Here is a 14,551-nt window from a genome sequence, read left to right as displayed (position 1 = left end):
CAGGCTGATTTCAAAAAAGCTTGGAAAGACTTACATGATGAATGAAGCAAGCAGAAACAGGAAAACATTGCACACAGCAACAAGAAGATTGTGTGATGATCAATTATGATAGGATTTAGCAATTTGGTGATCCAAGGCATTTCCAACAAACTTTGGGTGGAAAATGCCATCTACAACCAGAAAGAGAATTATGAAGACTGAATGTGGATTGAAGAATGCTATTTTCATCTTTCTTCTGTTTTTTTTTCTTTCTCATCTTTCCCTTTTGCCCTGATTTTTCTTCCCAACATAACTCATAAAGAAATATGTAAAAAAAAAAGTATGTATAAAAGAATGTACATTTATAGCCTTAAAAAATAAAATAAAATAATAAATGTACATGTATAACCTAAAAAACAAAAAAGAAATATGTAAAAAAAAAAAGAAAGAAAATTGAATGTACATGTATAACCTAGGAAAAATAAATTAAAATGTACATATGTAACCTAAAAAAAATTAAGAGTACACCCAGATTGTGGCTGACTTCGTATTTAACCATAAAAGCAAGAGGGAGCCACTAGTGTTTATTGGAAAGAAAAAGATATAGTCAGAACTTTACTGTAGGAATATCAATTCAGCAACTGTATGGAAAATATATTAGAAGGGAGAATCTGCTTCAGGAAGACCACTTAGGAAGTTATTTCACCTGAGTGAGAGGTAATAAGGGTGATAGCCATATAGATGAAAAGAAAGGAACTAATATGAAATATATTATGGAAGGTAAATTAGCAATATTTGGCAGCTGATTTAGATAAAGAAAGTGTAGAGTCCAGTATAATGCTAATGTTGTAAATCGAGGTAGGGAAATAATGATACTGTCCATAGAAATAGAGAATTTAGTATAATTTTGTGGAGCCAAAAGGTAAAAAATAATAAATTCTGTTTTAAACATGTTGAATTTCAAGTGGTAATGAGATGTTCATTTGGCAATGTCCAAAAATTTCTGTTGCAGGTCTAGAGCTTTGGAGAGAGTAGAATTAGATATATATAGATTAGAGAGTCATCTGCCTATAGGTGATAATTAAATCCATGAAATCTGATGGAAATAATCAAGAAAAAGAGTAAGGAGAGAGTTCTGATTTAAATGCATACGTAAGAGGCAATATAAGGATAATGATTCCATAAAGAAAACAATTAAGGCCAGATAAGCCAGGAAAGAACCTAGAGATAATGTTATCATAAAAACCTAAGAGGAAATAGAGGTGATTAACCAAGATAAATGCTTTAAAAAAAAAAAAAAAAAACTAAGGAAAAACCATCAAATTTCACAACTGAATTCATTAGTAGCCTTAGGAAAAGAATTTTCAGATAAGTGGTGAGGTTGGAAGCCAAATTGCAAGGGATTAAGAAAAGAGTTGTAAAATGACAAATTGGAGACAGTGGGTATTATGGATAGGTTTTTTTTTCCCTTTGGGTTTTAGCTGTGGAAGGGAGGATACAGAACAGTGCATTGCCAAATTGTATTTTTTGTACCTCTGCTATGTCATTCACATCCATTCCCTTATGTCTACTCAAAAAGTTACTATGATGGATGGATGGAAGGAAGGAAGGAAGTAAGGAAGGATGGATGGAAGGAAGGAAGGAAGGAAGGAAGGAAGGAAGGAAGGAAGGAAGGGAGGGAGGGAGGGAAAGGAGAGCAGAGGAGAGGAGAGGAGAGGAGAAAGGAGAGGAGAGGAGAGGAGAAAGGAGAGGAGAGGAGAGGAGAAAGGAGAGGAGAGGAGAAAGGAGAGGAGAAAGGAGAGGAGAGGAGAGGAGAAAGGAGAGGAGAGGAGAGGAGAAAGGAGAGGAGAGGAGAGGAGAAAGGAGAGGAGAAAGGAGAGGAGAGGAGAAAGGAGAGGAGAGGAGAAAGGAGAGGAGAGGAGAGGAGAAAGGAGAGGAGAGGAGAGGAGAATGGAGAGGAGAGGAGAGGAGAAAGGAGAGGAGAGAGGAGAAAGGAGAGGAGAAAGGGGAAAGGGGGAGGCAACATAGAAGAGAGGAGGAAAGATAAATGAAACATTTTTTTAAATAACAGAAGCAAGCAAAAAAATTCAGATTCTACATATATGTATAGTACATAAGCAGGTGTTGGTGCTACCATGTTAAGTTCATATGTGTGTATAGGTTAATATATATATATATATATATATATATATATATATATATATATATATATATATATATGTAACAAAAGCTATATGTAAGGGGCAGCTAGGTGGCGCAGTGGATAAAGCACTAGCCCAGAAGTCAGGAAGATCTGAGTTTAAATCTGGCCTCATACACTTAACACTTCCTAGTTATGTGATCCTGGGCCAAGTCACTTAACCCAATTGCCTCAAAAAAAGAAAAAGAAAAGAAAATCTATATGTAAGATTTGCTGTTTCATATACCATCTCTTTGTATTCTTTATGTATAGAAATGCTCATTTCTAAAAATGTTTGTCATGTTAAAAATTGTTTATAATATGATATAAATAAGGAAGAAACAGAAAATATTTTGCTTTGGGAAATAGATCAAATATCTAGAGTAATGTCTTTTTGTCCTCCTATATGTATGTATGTGTCTGTGTATACATAGAAGAGAGAATTACAGGAATTACTTGGTTGACTTATGCAAATGAATGGCTGAAGATAAGGATATGAAGAAAGGTTATGCCTTAGGGCAATGCTGTCAAACTCAAGTAGAAAAAGATCCCTTTGGTCTACATAGATTTTAAAAACCACAAATATATATTATATATATTTAATATTGTTCAACATTTCCCAATTACATTTAAATGTTTCAGATTGACACTTCTGCCCTAGGGGTTAATTGTTTCTGATGACCTTATTCATAGATAACTGAGCTAGTAAAATTTCAGATCCTTTCCTTTATATCTGAAAGGTCTTACATTTCAATATTTCTGTTTTTTTGTCCTCCTAACTTTCAACTTTGATGAAGTTCACAGAGGTTACACTATCATAATAATGGGTATGAAAGGCAGTATGTTGTAGCAAATAACCAAGTCAAGAAGTAAGTTTAGGTTAATCTCGTCAATGTGAACTCCTTGGAAAATCAATTAATTTCTGAGTGTCCCAAGATACTTTCTAAGAACATATAAACTACAGAGCAGGTGCCAACCTGCATAGTAGAATGGTTTCCATATTGGAAGTTTCCTATAGCAATCAAATCACAAATCTTATTTCCTCACATCACCACCACCCAAATATATATTTATATTTATATATATATTTATAAATATATATAGGTAGATAGTCAATAAAATTATAGAGCTTTTTAAGAAGAATATTCTTATTTTACTTAGGTCAAGAATTGCTGTAATTTTCTAACTGTATAAGTAGAATATAAGGCAAATTATTCTACCCACTTAAGTTTAGCATTTGTACAGTATTTTGACAGGTATTCCATAGTTATTCTTAGTTGTCATAGTTTTATCTACAGAATCAATTAATATGTTGGCATCTTCCATTCATTGTTGCCATTTACTAAGCATCTGCTATATCCAGAGTACTCTATTAGTAAGGTGAAAAAAAAACAATTTAGAAATAATCTTTTCCCCATGTAACTTATAACATATATCCTCAAAATGAGGGCCACAAATATGTAATATAATAATGAAAAACAGAATGTTATAAGAGAATTCCATAGAAAATGTTATTCAAAGTCCAAGGGAAAAAAGATGTCTAACTAGTACATCAAATTATGTTCTTATGAAGTAAGTACCATCTGAGCTAGGTCTTCACTCTCAGAAGGCATCTACAATGGCGATCATTAGTTATGATAGCATGGTATCTGGAAATGCTTTCTTTACATTGTGCCCATATGTCCTGTAATTTAGAAGTAAGACCCACATAGCTAATCTGTTATATAAATAAAATTCTTTCTAAGGCCTATCTTTAGAGGACTAATAATGATTATGCCTCCTGTTGCTAGATGCAGGTACAGGATTAACCATACATTTTCATTCCCATCCAATGTGTTGCTTTGTTTGCCTTAGCCATATTAGCTTGTAATTGAGGGTTTATTAAATGACAGTGGTATTAAAAAAGAAAAGAAAAAAAGATCTATAAAACATTTTAAAAGAAGTCACTTTTTAAAATCACTATCAAGCACACACGTGCACACATGCACACACACACACACACACACACACATATACAATATGCCAGTTGATGAGAGGTTGTCTCTGATATATAATTCTAGCCACTTTATCTATGTATTACTGGGTATTTGATAAATGCTAAACTTTTACAGCCTATAGCAACATGCTACATTTTCTATTAATCCCTTACATAACCTACATTGATCATTGAATCCAGGCTTCAAAACATTGACTTTTCTGTAGTTTCTCATGGCAGTGACCTTGTCCTGAATTGCCATTATAAACCTTTCCATTTCCACATCAAGATAATGACAATGACCATGACAGTGACAATGATGATGAAAATAATGATGATGCCATAAATTTGGAGTGTTTATGTCCATGATCATCTTAAATATATGATTGGCATCTAGAATAATACCTAAAATGTTAATACTACATAAGCACTGATCAGTTATTGTGGTTTGTGAATTGTTTTCATCTTTATTCACTGTCTGTCTATGTTCTTTCCTGAAAATTTGATTGGAATAATTGGGCATTTTAAGTGCATTTAAATTTTTTAAGAATCTCACTTTTCATTAGCATTTCATTAAACAAAGCAATATTAACAATGTTTATCTGTTTTTTGTATTTACTTCTAGCTGGGCAACTCAGCCAGTCAGCACATTTATCTCTCCAGTTGCCTTATAATGTACTGGGTCTAGGTCGAAGTGCAAATTTTCTTGATCACCTTTATGTTGGCATTCCTCGTCCATTAGGGGAAAAGGTAAGTTGAGAGGTTTTTTGGGGGGTGGGGTGGGGTTGTTTTTTGAGTTTTGGGTTTTTTTGCTGCCCAGAGTCACTTATCACTTTGTTTCTAAAAATAATCTGATTTTTAAAAATTACTCTACTTTTAAACATAAATTGAAAAAAAAAGTTGGATTAACTTTTTGCCAAGAATTGCCCTAAGAATAATTACCTTGGTTTTTACTTAATATAAAGGCATAAACATCCTAGTAGACTAATAATACATACTCATGATTCAATCCAGATATAAATGTATACTTTCAGTTCAATCTAGCAAAAAAATTTTACTCAGCATTTATTGGTATAAGGCAAAGGTATCAGACATGCCACATTTCAGTGAGAACCAGATTAAAATCTATTTTGGAAATACTTAAATAAAAATATAGTAAAACATAGGTAATATTAATATGGGGTTTTCTAAGTCAATATGTAGCCTGCAGGGGTCCTGCAGGGCTCCTTAGGTACCTTTTAATGACCTTCTTTGGATATGACTTAGACGATGCTATTGTAGGGTACTATGCCATTTTACCTGTCAAACAATTTTGAGTTTTAGAGTGTTAATTGAATTGAATTAGAATTGAATTGTTTTATTCTATTATCTAAAAGTTTAAAGTGTCTTAAATTCTTTTTCTAGGCTATACGAAAACAAGAGTGGACTGCAATCATCCCTAACTCCCAACTCATCGTCATTCCATATCCACACAATATTCCTCGGAGGTAATGTCAGTACTTGAACTAAATTTGGTAAAATGATACCGTCAACTGTGCAAATCAGAGATGCAGTTACATCTCAGAGAAAACCTCTCTAGCTCCTGCTGTGCTCCAGTATGAGTGCCATTACTTAATTTCTTTAAAGGAAACCTTAGAAGACTTAAGCATGCCTACAGAAAAGGTCTCTGACACTTTTCATGAGGAACAAATTAAATTCTATTAGAAGAACAGCAGGTTAACTAATTTGAAATTTATACATGTATTAGTTAAGTAAATTGTTCTTCATTTAACAACTGCATATTCTAGAATTTCAGGGTAATAACAATTTAATAGAAATGGTTTTCTAATATTCACTGCTGTTTATTTGTATTTGATTTGCAATGGATTGAACTTTTTATTTTTCAGTCCTAAATGGCTATCATTTTCTTTCCTTTAACTATGTTAATTGTAATCTCTTTTTAAAGTATAAAATAATAAAGTTATTTATTTGAGCTTTTTAATTTTTTGTGAAAAATAAATCGTATATTAGCCAGATCTCATATCATGAGAATATACACAGGCTGTTTTTTCTCTACTTCCTCTATAATGAATATAGATCTATGTAGAATAATGAATCCTACATGTTCTACTGAACATACTTTCTGATCATAGCCATAGTGGTATTTTCTTTTCATATGAAGCTATAATTTCATAAAATTATATGGAGAATGTCTGTTATAGAAAAAAGTTCTACATCTTAGAGTTAGAAAGAGAATCACCTGAATTGCTAAGAGCTGAGAGATTCAGAAATATGATTGGAACCTAGGCCTTATCAAGGCCTCCTCTATCTATCTATCTATTTATCTAATTTTTAAATTAGATTGAATTAAATTAAACAGGAGAACTTTTGGTTATTGATTTGTCTGCTTTAATATAGTATTAAACTAGGAATAGCCTGCTGACATAGTACATAAAATGCTGGTTTTGGAGTCAGGAAGTTCTGAGTTCAAATCCTGTCTCAGGCAATTATTAGCTTTGTGAGCTAATATTTAAAAAACTTTTGCTCAGCACTTATTAAAGTAAGGCAAAGTTGTCAAACATGTTACATTTCAATAAGAACCAGATTAAAATGTATTTTGAAAATACGTAAACAAAAATGCAATAAAATATAGATAATGTTAATATGTGGTTTTCTAAGTCAATATATAGCCTGCAAAGATTCTTGGGTACTTTTTAATGACCTTTTTTGGTTTTGACTTGGACCTATTACTAATTCTAAGGTACTATGCCATTCTACTTGTCAAACAAATTATTTGAGTTTTAAGAGTACTTTTTAACTGAATTAGAATAGTTTTTATTCTGTTATCTAAAAGCTTAAATTTGGAAATTTCTGTTTCTAAGCTATATGAAAACAAGAGTAGGCAAGTCACTTAATTTCTTAATTTCAGATTCTTCATCTATAAAATGAGGATAATAGCACCAAGTTTCCTGGGTTGTTGTAAAGGCCAAATGAGATAACATGTTTAAGTTTTGCAAAATGCTATAAGCTATCGAGACAAGGAGAGAAAAACGGAGGGAGAGAGAAAGAGAAAGAATAAGAGACAGAGAGAGAAAGACAGAAACACACACACACACACACACACACACACACACACAGAGTTGTTATTTAGTCATGGCTGATTCTTCATAACCTCATAGACCTACTATCTTATAGAGTCCAAGCTCAGCATTCTATCCACTGAGCCATTCAACTGCCTGATAGGGATATATAAAATATTTGTACATTCTATAATTGATTACACATAATATAAACATATAAACATACATAGATATCTTTGATTAAATTAGAATGAGAAAGAATGTGTAGTACTTTGCAAAGCTTAAAACATCATATAAATGCTAGTTAGCAGAAATTGTGATGTTATCATTAGTAGTAGTATGTAATCAAGAAATAGATATGGCTAAAGATTTTGGTTTTGGTTTGAGAGGCAGAGATAATAGTATAGGCTTGTTATGTAGACTCTAGTTTTTTAATATAATGTCATATTGATAATTGATTTGCTTTCTTAAGCTAGATTTTTTCCTTCTGCTTAATCCAGTAAGAGAAATATATTATAATTCAACTGAATCAAAATGGAACTAGGAACAAAAAAAGTTTTCCCCCTCCTCCATTTTCATAAATTAGGTAATTTGAGGAATTAACTCGATATAATTAATAATACTTATTTTCTTTAAGTTCTTCTTCACTGGATTTTTACTTCCATTTCTATTAAATCTTTTTCTACCACAAACCTCTAAATATTTTTATCATCTTACTGTTTCAGAATAAATTATCTTTTCAAATTTATGTACATAATAAAACACACATTGATTTCAGCTTTCAGTATATTTTGAGATATATTGACTAGTGGCTAACCTTACTGGTCAATAAATTTTAATTATGGTCCTCTGAGAAGTCAATATCTACTTGCTATTCATCAGAATGATCTTAACTTTATTAAACTTTTTAAACGAATATATAACTGTTCTCAAAGAGAACAGAAAGTTCTCTTTCTACATATTGGTCCCTGCAGCATTGGTTATAAACTATGAGCTGTGCCTCATCGCTCTGCATGTTTAACTAGGTTGTATAGTGTGGACTTTTTAATCATGCTCTATCTAGGCCTTGGGTTTTGCAATATTTTTTGTGATTGGTTTCAATGTAAATCCAAGGCATGCTTCCTACCTCATTTTGACAGAAATCAATGAAAGAAAATGATAAATAAATGTAAACACCAACAAATGCTAGATAGCCTTTCATGAAGCAAATGTACTTTAGAAGCTTTTCATATCTGGTTATTTTAAAAGGTAATATACAGTTTCATATATATGAGATATATATATATATATATATATATATATATCAATAAAACATTACACTAATGTCAGTCACATAGTATTATCTAAGTCTTAAGTCGTTCAACTTTAGATTTAGCATTCAAAGAAGTTAATTCAGTACTGAAATATTAGGTAAAGTACATTTGTTTAAATGAAGATTTAGCAAATAACCAATCTTTATAACCATGTCTTTATGGTTACTCAGTTAACATAATGAGTGTTGTTTAATGAATAAAGTATTTAGGCTTTAAAGTTTCTTTCCCCACAAGTAGTCTTAAGTACATATGTTAAGATAATATAAGTTTCCTTGATAAATAGCCATATTCTATAATTCTCTAATTATTAACTCTTGGAGAGATGCAAGACAGAAAGGGAGAGAGTGTGTGTGTGTGTGTGTGTGTGTGTGCGCACACGAGAGTGTGTGTGTATTCACTATAGGTATTCTTTATTGTCATGGAGGATGCTCTGAATGCTATCAGAATGGAGGATCCCCTAAAGATTGTAAGATCTTCCAATTGCTGCTTTTTATAAAAGTATTGAGTCACCTTATTATAATCACTAAAATCCATGATTTTGGAAAAAAAAGATCATCAGCCTAACAGGCCATACAAAAACATCTAAATTATGAAAAATGTCTATTATCAAAACTATGGCATGCAAATTACACAACTAGGGCATTGAGTTAGTGTTGTGTCCTGCTTTCTAGAGCCCCCAAGTTGGGGTAACAAAACATACTGGTGCTTTCTATAGTCCCCATACCAGGGTGATTAAAATATCCTGCTTTCTAGTTGAGAAGTGACAAAGCAGGACTCCCAAGGATGATGGAAAAATGGAGTCCGTTTATTTCAAGGACTTTCCTCTTTATATAATGTAATATAAACAACACTGAGCACATGGGACCACATAAACAACTTGCTATTGTACGTAGTTTACCACCTGGTATCACTCTGCCTCAATCTCAGCACAGGTTGTCACTGCCCCTTGACTTCTCAGGAAGGCCGAGAGCCCTTAGGGGAGCTGGGGAACCGAACTAGACATTGTTAGCAGGTTCCCTCTGGGCTGAAGGATCTTATACCTTACCCAGAGTTTCCCCACTGACTATGAACCTCTACAAGTTAGTATATTAATGCACAGACCTGGAGCAGGTAATGCATATGGACAATGAATTAGACTTCATTTGACCAAGAAGAGAACAGGAGGCTAGAATGAACTTGGGAAACTATTCATTGATTTTAATGATCCTAAGCAGTTCCCCAATAATAAGCTCCATCATTTCAACAATCAGTCAGTCAATCAGCAAGGAATTATTAAGTATCTATTATATCCCATATATATTGCTAGGCAATGTGTACACATATGTGTACATACACAGACAATATATGTGCTTATATGCCTATATATGTGTTTTATGCATTTACATATGTATATAATAGCAGTAAGTGAATAAATACAAAAATAGAGGATTTCTCAGTTTGGCTGAGAAAAAGAGGAAAAGCATAAGACAAAAACATTCTGCTGATAATACTCTGTTGTTGCAAATTTTGAGCTAACCAATCCCAGAGGAATCAAAGTTGTCTCAAGTGGCAATGGAGAGAGGTCTGAGGTGTATATGGGCTGCAGCTTATTTCTACTAATGACCTATGTTCAAAGTGGAGCATGAGGAATATATAAGTAAGGAACTGTATGACCATAAAATGTAGTGAGCTAGTGATATGTCAAAATCAAGGACAAAAACTCGAGACTCGGGCTGGTGCTGTATCCACTGTACCACTTTGCTGCTCTCTGCTTGACATTATCTAAACTTTGTTGTGCTTTTTTTGTTTAATTAAAATGATTACATGTTAGTTGGTTCTATGGAAACAGGCAATTTGCATTTTCTCTTTTCTGGTTTTTAGCTGGAGTGCTAAACTGTATCTGACTCCCAGTAACATCGTACTGCTGACTGCTATAGCTCTCATCGGTGTTTGTGTTTTCATCTTAGCAATAATTGGCATATTACATTGGCAGGAAAAGGTATGTTCAATTAATTGAAGGTTTACTTTGGATAGTATCATGCTTATTAATTGGCATAGGAGTACTCAATAGAGCAGTGTTCATTCAAAATGTATGGTGTCTAGAAATTGCTGATTTAAAAAGAAACAACTTCTGCCAAGAATCTCTGATGAGACTCTTATTTATATCTTTCTAATTAATCAGACCATTTGGAAATCAACACAGTTCTGGAGGATGACTATTTTATATTAAAGCAATTTAGAGACATAAAACCTATGCGTTGCTCATTTTATGAAAGGCTTGAAAAGTTTTATTAATATATGTTTTCATGAAAAAAAATCTACAGTACTCTTAAAAAATGTATTTTCCCTCTCCTAGTTAGGATTGTTATAGGTTCTTCCTATTTTACAGATGAAAAAACCAAGCACAAGGAAGTTATATGTTTTCCTTGAGATTTAAACTGGCAAGCCTCTTTACCAATTGTTCTATATACTAATTTAAACAACTTTCTGTGCTTTCAGGGCCATCAGCGAGGGGGGGTGGGGGGGGCGGGAGGAGGGAATTAAGTGGGGAAGGATAGGAAAGAGGATTTTGTGCTCAATTTCATATAAAGAGAAAACTCAAGATCATTAGTGGATTCTTTATTAGTTGGTTTTACAAATTTATGCATGCTGAGACTACTTTATATCTGTGTATAATTATGTATTAAATATGTAACTACTCAGTTTCAAGATGTCACACACACAGTTTTCATATTTTTGCTCCTATTTTGTCTATCATCTCCACCTGACAAAACAGACAATGAGAATTAACATCTGACCTAACTGTAATCATTATTGTCCATTTAAATTATAATTTTTATACTTACCATGACTTTTTTATTCTTCTGGGGGGGGGGGGGGTAATAGAATATAGTCATTGTACTGATATAACATGCTCTCAATTTCCAAAAAATTATCATTCCCCCGTGTATCTGAAATATTAACATGAAACTAGTATTTAAGAAGATTTAATTTGACTGATAAGACTCAGGCTGGCAGCCCATCTTTAACTTCTCTTGTTTTCTAAAATAGCAGAAAGCAAATGGTCTGATATAAGTTACTAAATTAATTTAGGTGCTTAAAATGTTTCCCAAGAAAACAGTTTAAAATCACAACTTGCTATCATTAACCATGGCCTAAGTGATTTTGAGAGTATTGTGATATAAGAATGCCAAAAATATCAGAGGAAAAAAATATTTTTTCTTGGACTTAGAATTAATATGTTTGTTAGCAGAATGTGTAGCAAAATATCTAAAATTTTTACAAACTTTTATTTTTCAGAAAGCAGATGATAGAGAAAAACGCCAAGAAGCCCATCGGTTTCATTTTGATGCTATGTGACCTGCCTTAAGTTTGTGATAATGAAGCTGCTGTTCATTTGCTTAATCAAAATACTAACTGCTAACTTGAAGAACGGAATTGGAAGAGAGCTATTTTAAATCATCTATTTATAAATATTGCATTCCTTGGTATTTATTTGGTTAAGTATTAAGGTATAAGTGTATTACAAGGTCTTTTTGGTAAGCACTTTGGGATAATTTTTGATCTTTGTTAAATAAAGTTGTACTTTTTCTTTTCATGGTCAGGGTCCTACTGCATGTACTGTGCTATTTATAAACTGAAAAGTCTTCCAAAAATAATGAAAGAAAAAGCATCATGTGTAAATAAAAATAATTTAAATCAGTAGTTTTTGTGTTCGAGCTATCTATATTAACCTTGCAATTTATATTCCTTTGATGCAAATTATATTTTTATAAATGATTCTAAGGTAAAGAGGTATCAAAGGACTTACATCCATTATGATAGTTATCTAGAGGCTTCTAACTTGTATCAGTTTGATCTTTTTCTTTTCTTTTTTTAAAATCATCTACCCATGCAATGAAATCTAAACTTTAGTATACGAGGCAGAGATTTTCATAGCATCATTATATGTGATTGATTGCCCCAAAAAAAATAAATAAATAAAATAGAAGCAACCTTAAATGTTCAATAATAGAGGGAGGATTAAATAAATTCTGGTACACTGATATAATAGTATACTATAATGCCATCAAGAATGACAAGCATTAGAAATACAAAGAACTCTGTGAAGCCAATTAGGAAATAAAGCAATTTAAATTTAAAAATCAAAAGTAGAACAACAGAATATATTACTAATTACAACCATAATTAAGAGAAAAGATGAATGAGAATGAATTGACAAAGAATCCTGATAGATCCTCAGAAGGAGTATCCAAAAAAGTTGTTGTTATACTTTATATACTTTGAATTAATTCATTTTTAACTGCAGATAGTTGCTAAGCAATTTTAGTTGAATACATAAACTATTCAATATTGAATTTTTAATAATATATTCATTACCAAACAACACATCTAATAGTAAGCATATAAATAGATGGATGGATAGATATACATTTGTTATACATTTAAATATATACATTATATTACATACATACATATATACATTATATATACATTTAGATACACATATCTAAACTAGATATAGCATGTGAGTTTTCCAGTTCAGTATGATTGATTTAATCCTAAGACAAGATGTTAACTCAGTAGAATTAAGATAAAGATTCTCTAGTACTTAGTATAGTTCTACAAGTTGACACCTATTCTACAAGATTGATACCTACAATGATGTACTTATAATATATAAGAACTAATAGATCTGGGAAGGGAGACAGACTTCAAGATAAAGACAGTTCTGGTGGCTCTCCTGCCTCCTGCATTCCTCCACTGAAACCAGACCCATTCCTGGAGGACTTCCAGAAAGCTAGCCTGGCCTCAAATGAAGGAGACAGACTGAAGGAGATAATAAAGACTTTGGACTTTCTCATGGTGATTATTTTGCTGAAACCAAGGCTAGTCCAGAGACCTCCAGAAAGCTAACCAGAACACTACATAATAATTTAGGTCTCTGAAAATTTTGTTTCATTCTTTTTGTACCTTTAATTTATAGAATGACTATATAGAATGAAATAAACCTTTGTTTAAGTCTTTAAAACTTAAAATTTTGGTGGCTTTTAAAAGAAATAATCAATTAGGCTTTTCTTTTGTTGTTGTTTAGTCATTCAGTTATGTCCAAATCTTGGTGACCCCATGACCATATCATGGCAGGCCCTTCTGTGTCCTCTGCAATTTTCTGAAGTCTGTCCAAGCTCCTGTTTGTTTGCCTCCATGACACTCTATTCATCTCATCCTCTGCCATTCCCTTGTCCTTTTGCCTTCAATTTTGCCCAACATTAGGGTCTTTTCCAATAAGTCCGGTTTAAGTATTTGACCTTCAACTTAATATTTATCCTTCTAGTAAGTAGCTTGAATTAATTTTTTTTTTTTTGGCTGAGGCAATTGGGGTTAAGTGACTTGCCCAGGGTCACACAGGTAGGAAGTGTTAATTATCTGATGGCAGATTTGAACTCAGGTCCTCCTGACTTTAGGGCTGGTGCTCTCTCCACTGTACCACCCAGCTGCCCCAAATTAATTTCTTTAAATATTGGCACAGTTGATCTTCTTGCTATCCAAGGGACTCTCAAAAGTTGTAAAAGGGACCCAGAAAAGTAGGCCCAAAGAACTAGTGAAAGGATAAATGCTTTAGAGAAAATTAAAAATTTAAAAATCCATGCTTATTACTAGTTTTCTGTAGATTATTTAATGCCTGCTTAATTAAAATTCATTATAACTACTTAGGGGAAGGACTGGTGATGTCTTATGAGCCTGAGAACATTTTGTTCTTCCTCTATGCTATATTGATATATCTGCTGATTGATTGGACCTAAAATGAATAATCAAAGACCTAGACCTCAGGCATTACTTCTGAAGGATGAAACTGCTTTCCATATTGCAATAATCAGCAATTATTGTGGCAGTTCCTTACCACATATCTAGAAGAATTTGATTCATATCTCCTAAGGGTAAAATAAAATAAGTCAAGATCTGGTCATCACTAAATACACCATGTATGTAAAGGTAATGCTGTAATATAAACTTGTAGCTAGGAAAGGATCCAGACCTATGACTTTATCAATGAATTCCTAGTTAG

The 14,551-nt window shown here is 32.6% G+C and overlaps 1 protein-coding gene across 2 annotated transcripts in view; it reads left to right on the top strand.

The window, feature by feature from the left end:
- ITFG1 (integrin alpha FG-GAP repeat containing 1) overlaps window positions 1-12,189 on the top strand; it is a 276,139-nt gene extending 263,950 nt beyond the window's left edge. For both annotated transcript variants that reach the window (XM_031954433.1, XM_003757229.4), the window contains 4 exons: window positions 4,759-4,883; window positions 5,538-5,620; window positions 10,366-10,483; window positions 11,785-12,189. In XM_031954433.1, the coding sequence (XP_031810293.1) occupies window positions 4,759-4,883; window positions 5,538-5,620; window positions 10,366-10,483; window positions 11,785-11,844 (386 nt within the window). In that variant the 3' untranslated portion in view covers window positions 11,845-12,189. The remainder of the gene's footprint in view (window positions 1-4,758; window positions 4,884-5,537; window positions 5,621-10,365; window positions 10,484-11,784) is intronic.
- The last annotated feature ends 2,362 nt before the right edge of the window (window positions 12,190-14,551 follow it).

This window comes from Sarcophilus harrisii, chromosome 2, assembly GCF_902635505.1.
Source record: "Sarcophilus harrisii chromosome 2, mSarHar1.11, whole genome shotgun sequence".
In the NCBI taxonomy this organism is placed as follows: Eukaryota; Metazoa; Chordata; class Mammalia; order Dasyuromorphia; family Dasyuridae; genus Sarcophilus; species Sarcophilus harrisii.
The sequence above is the reverse complement of the archived record's forward strand: the minus strand, read 5'-3'. Positions and strand labels throughout refer to the sequence as shown.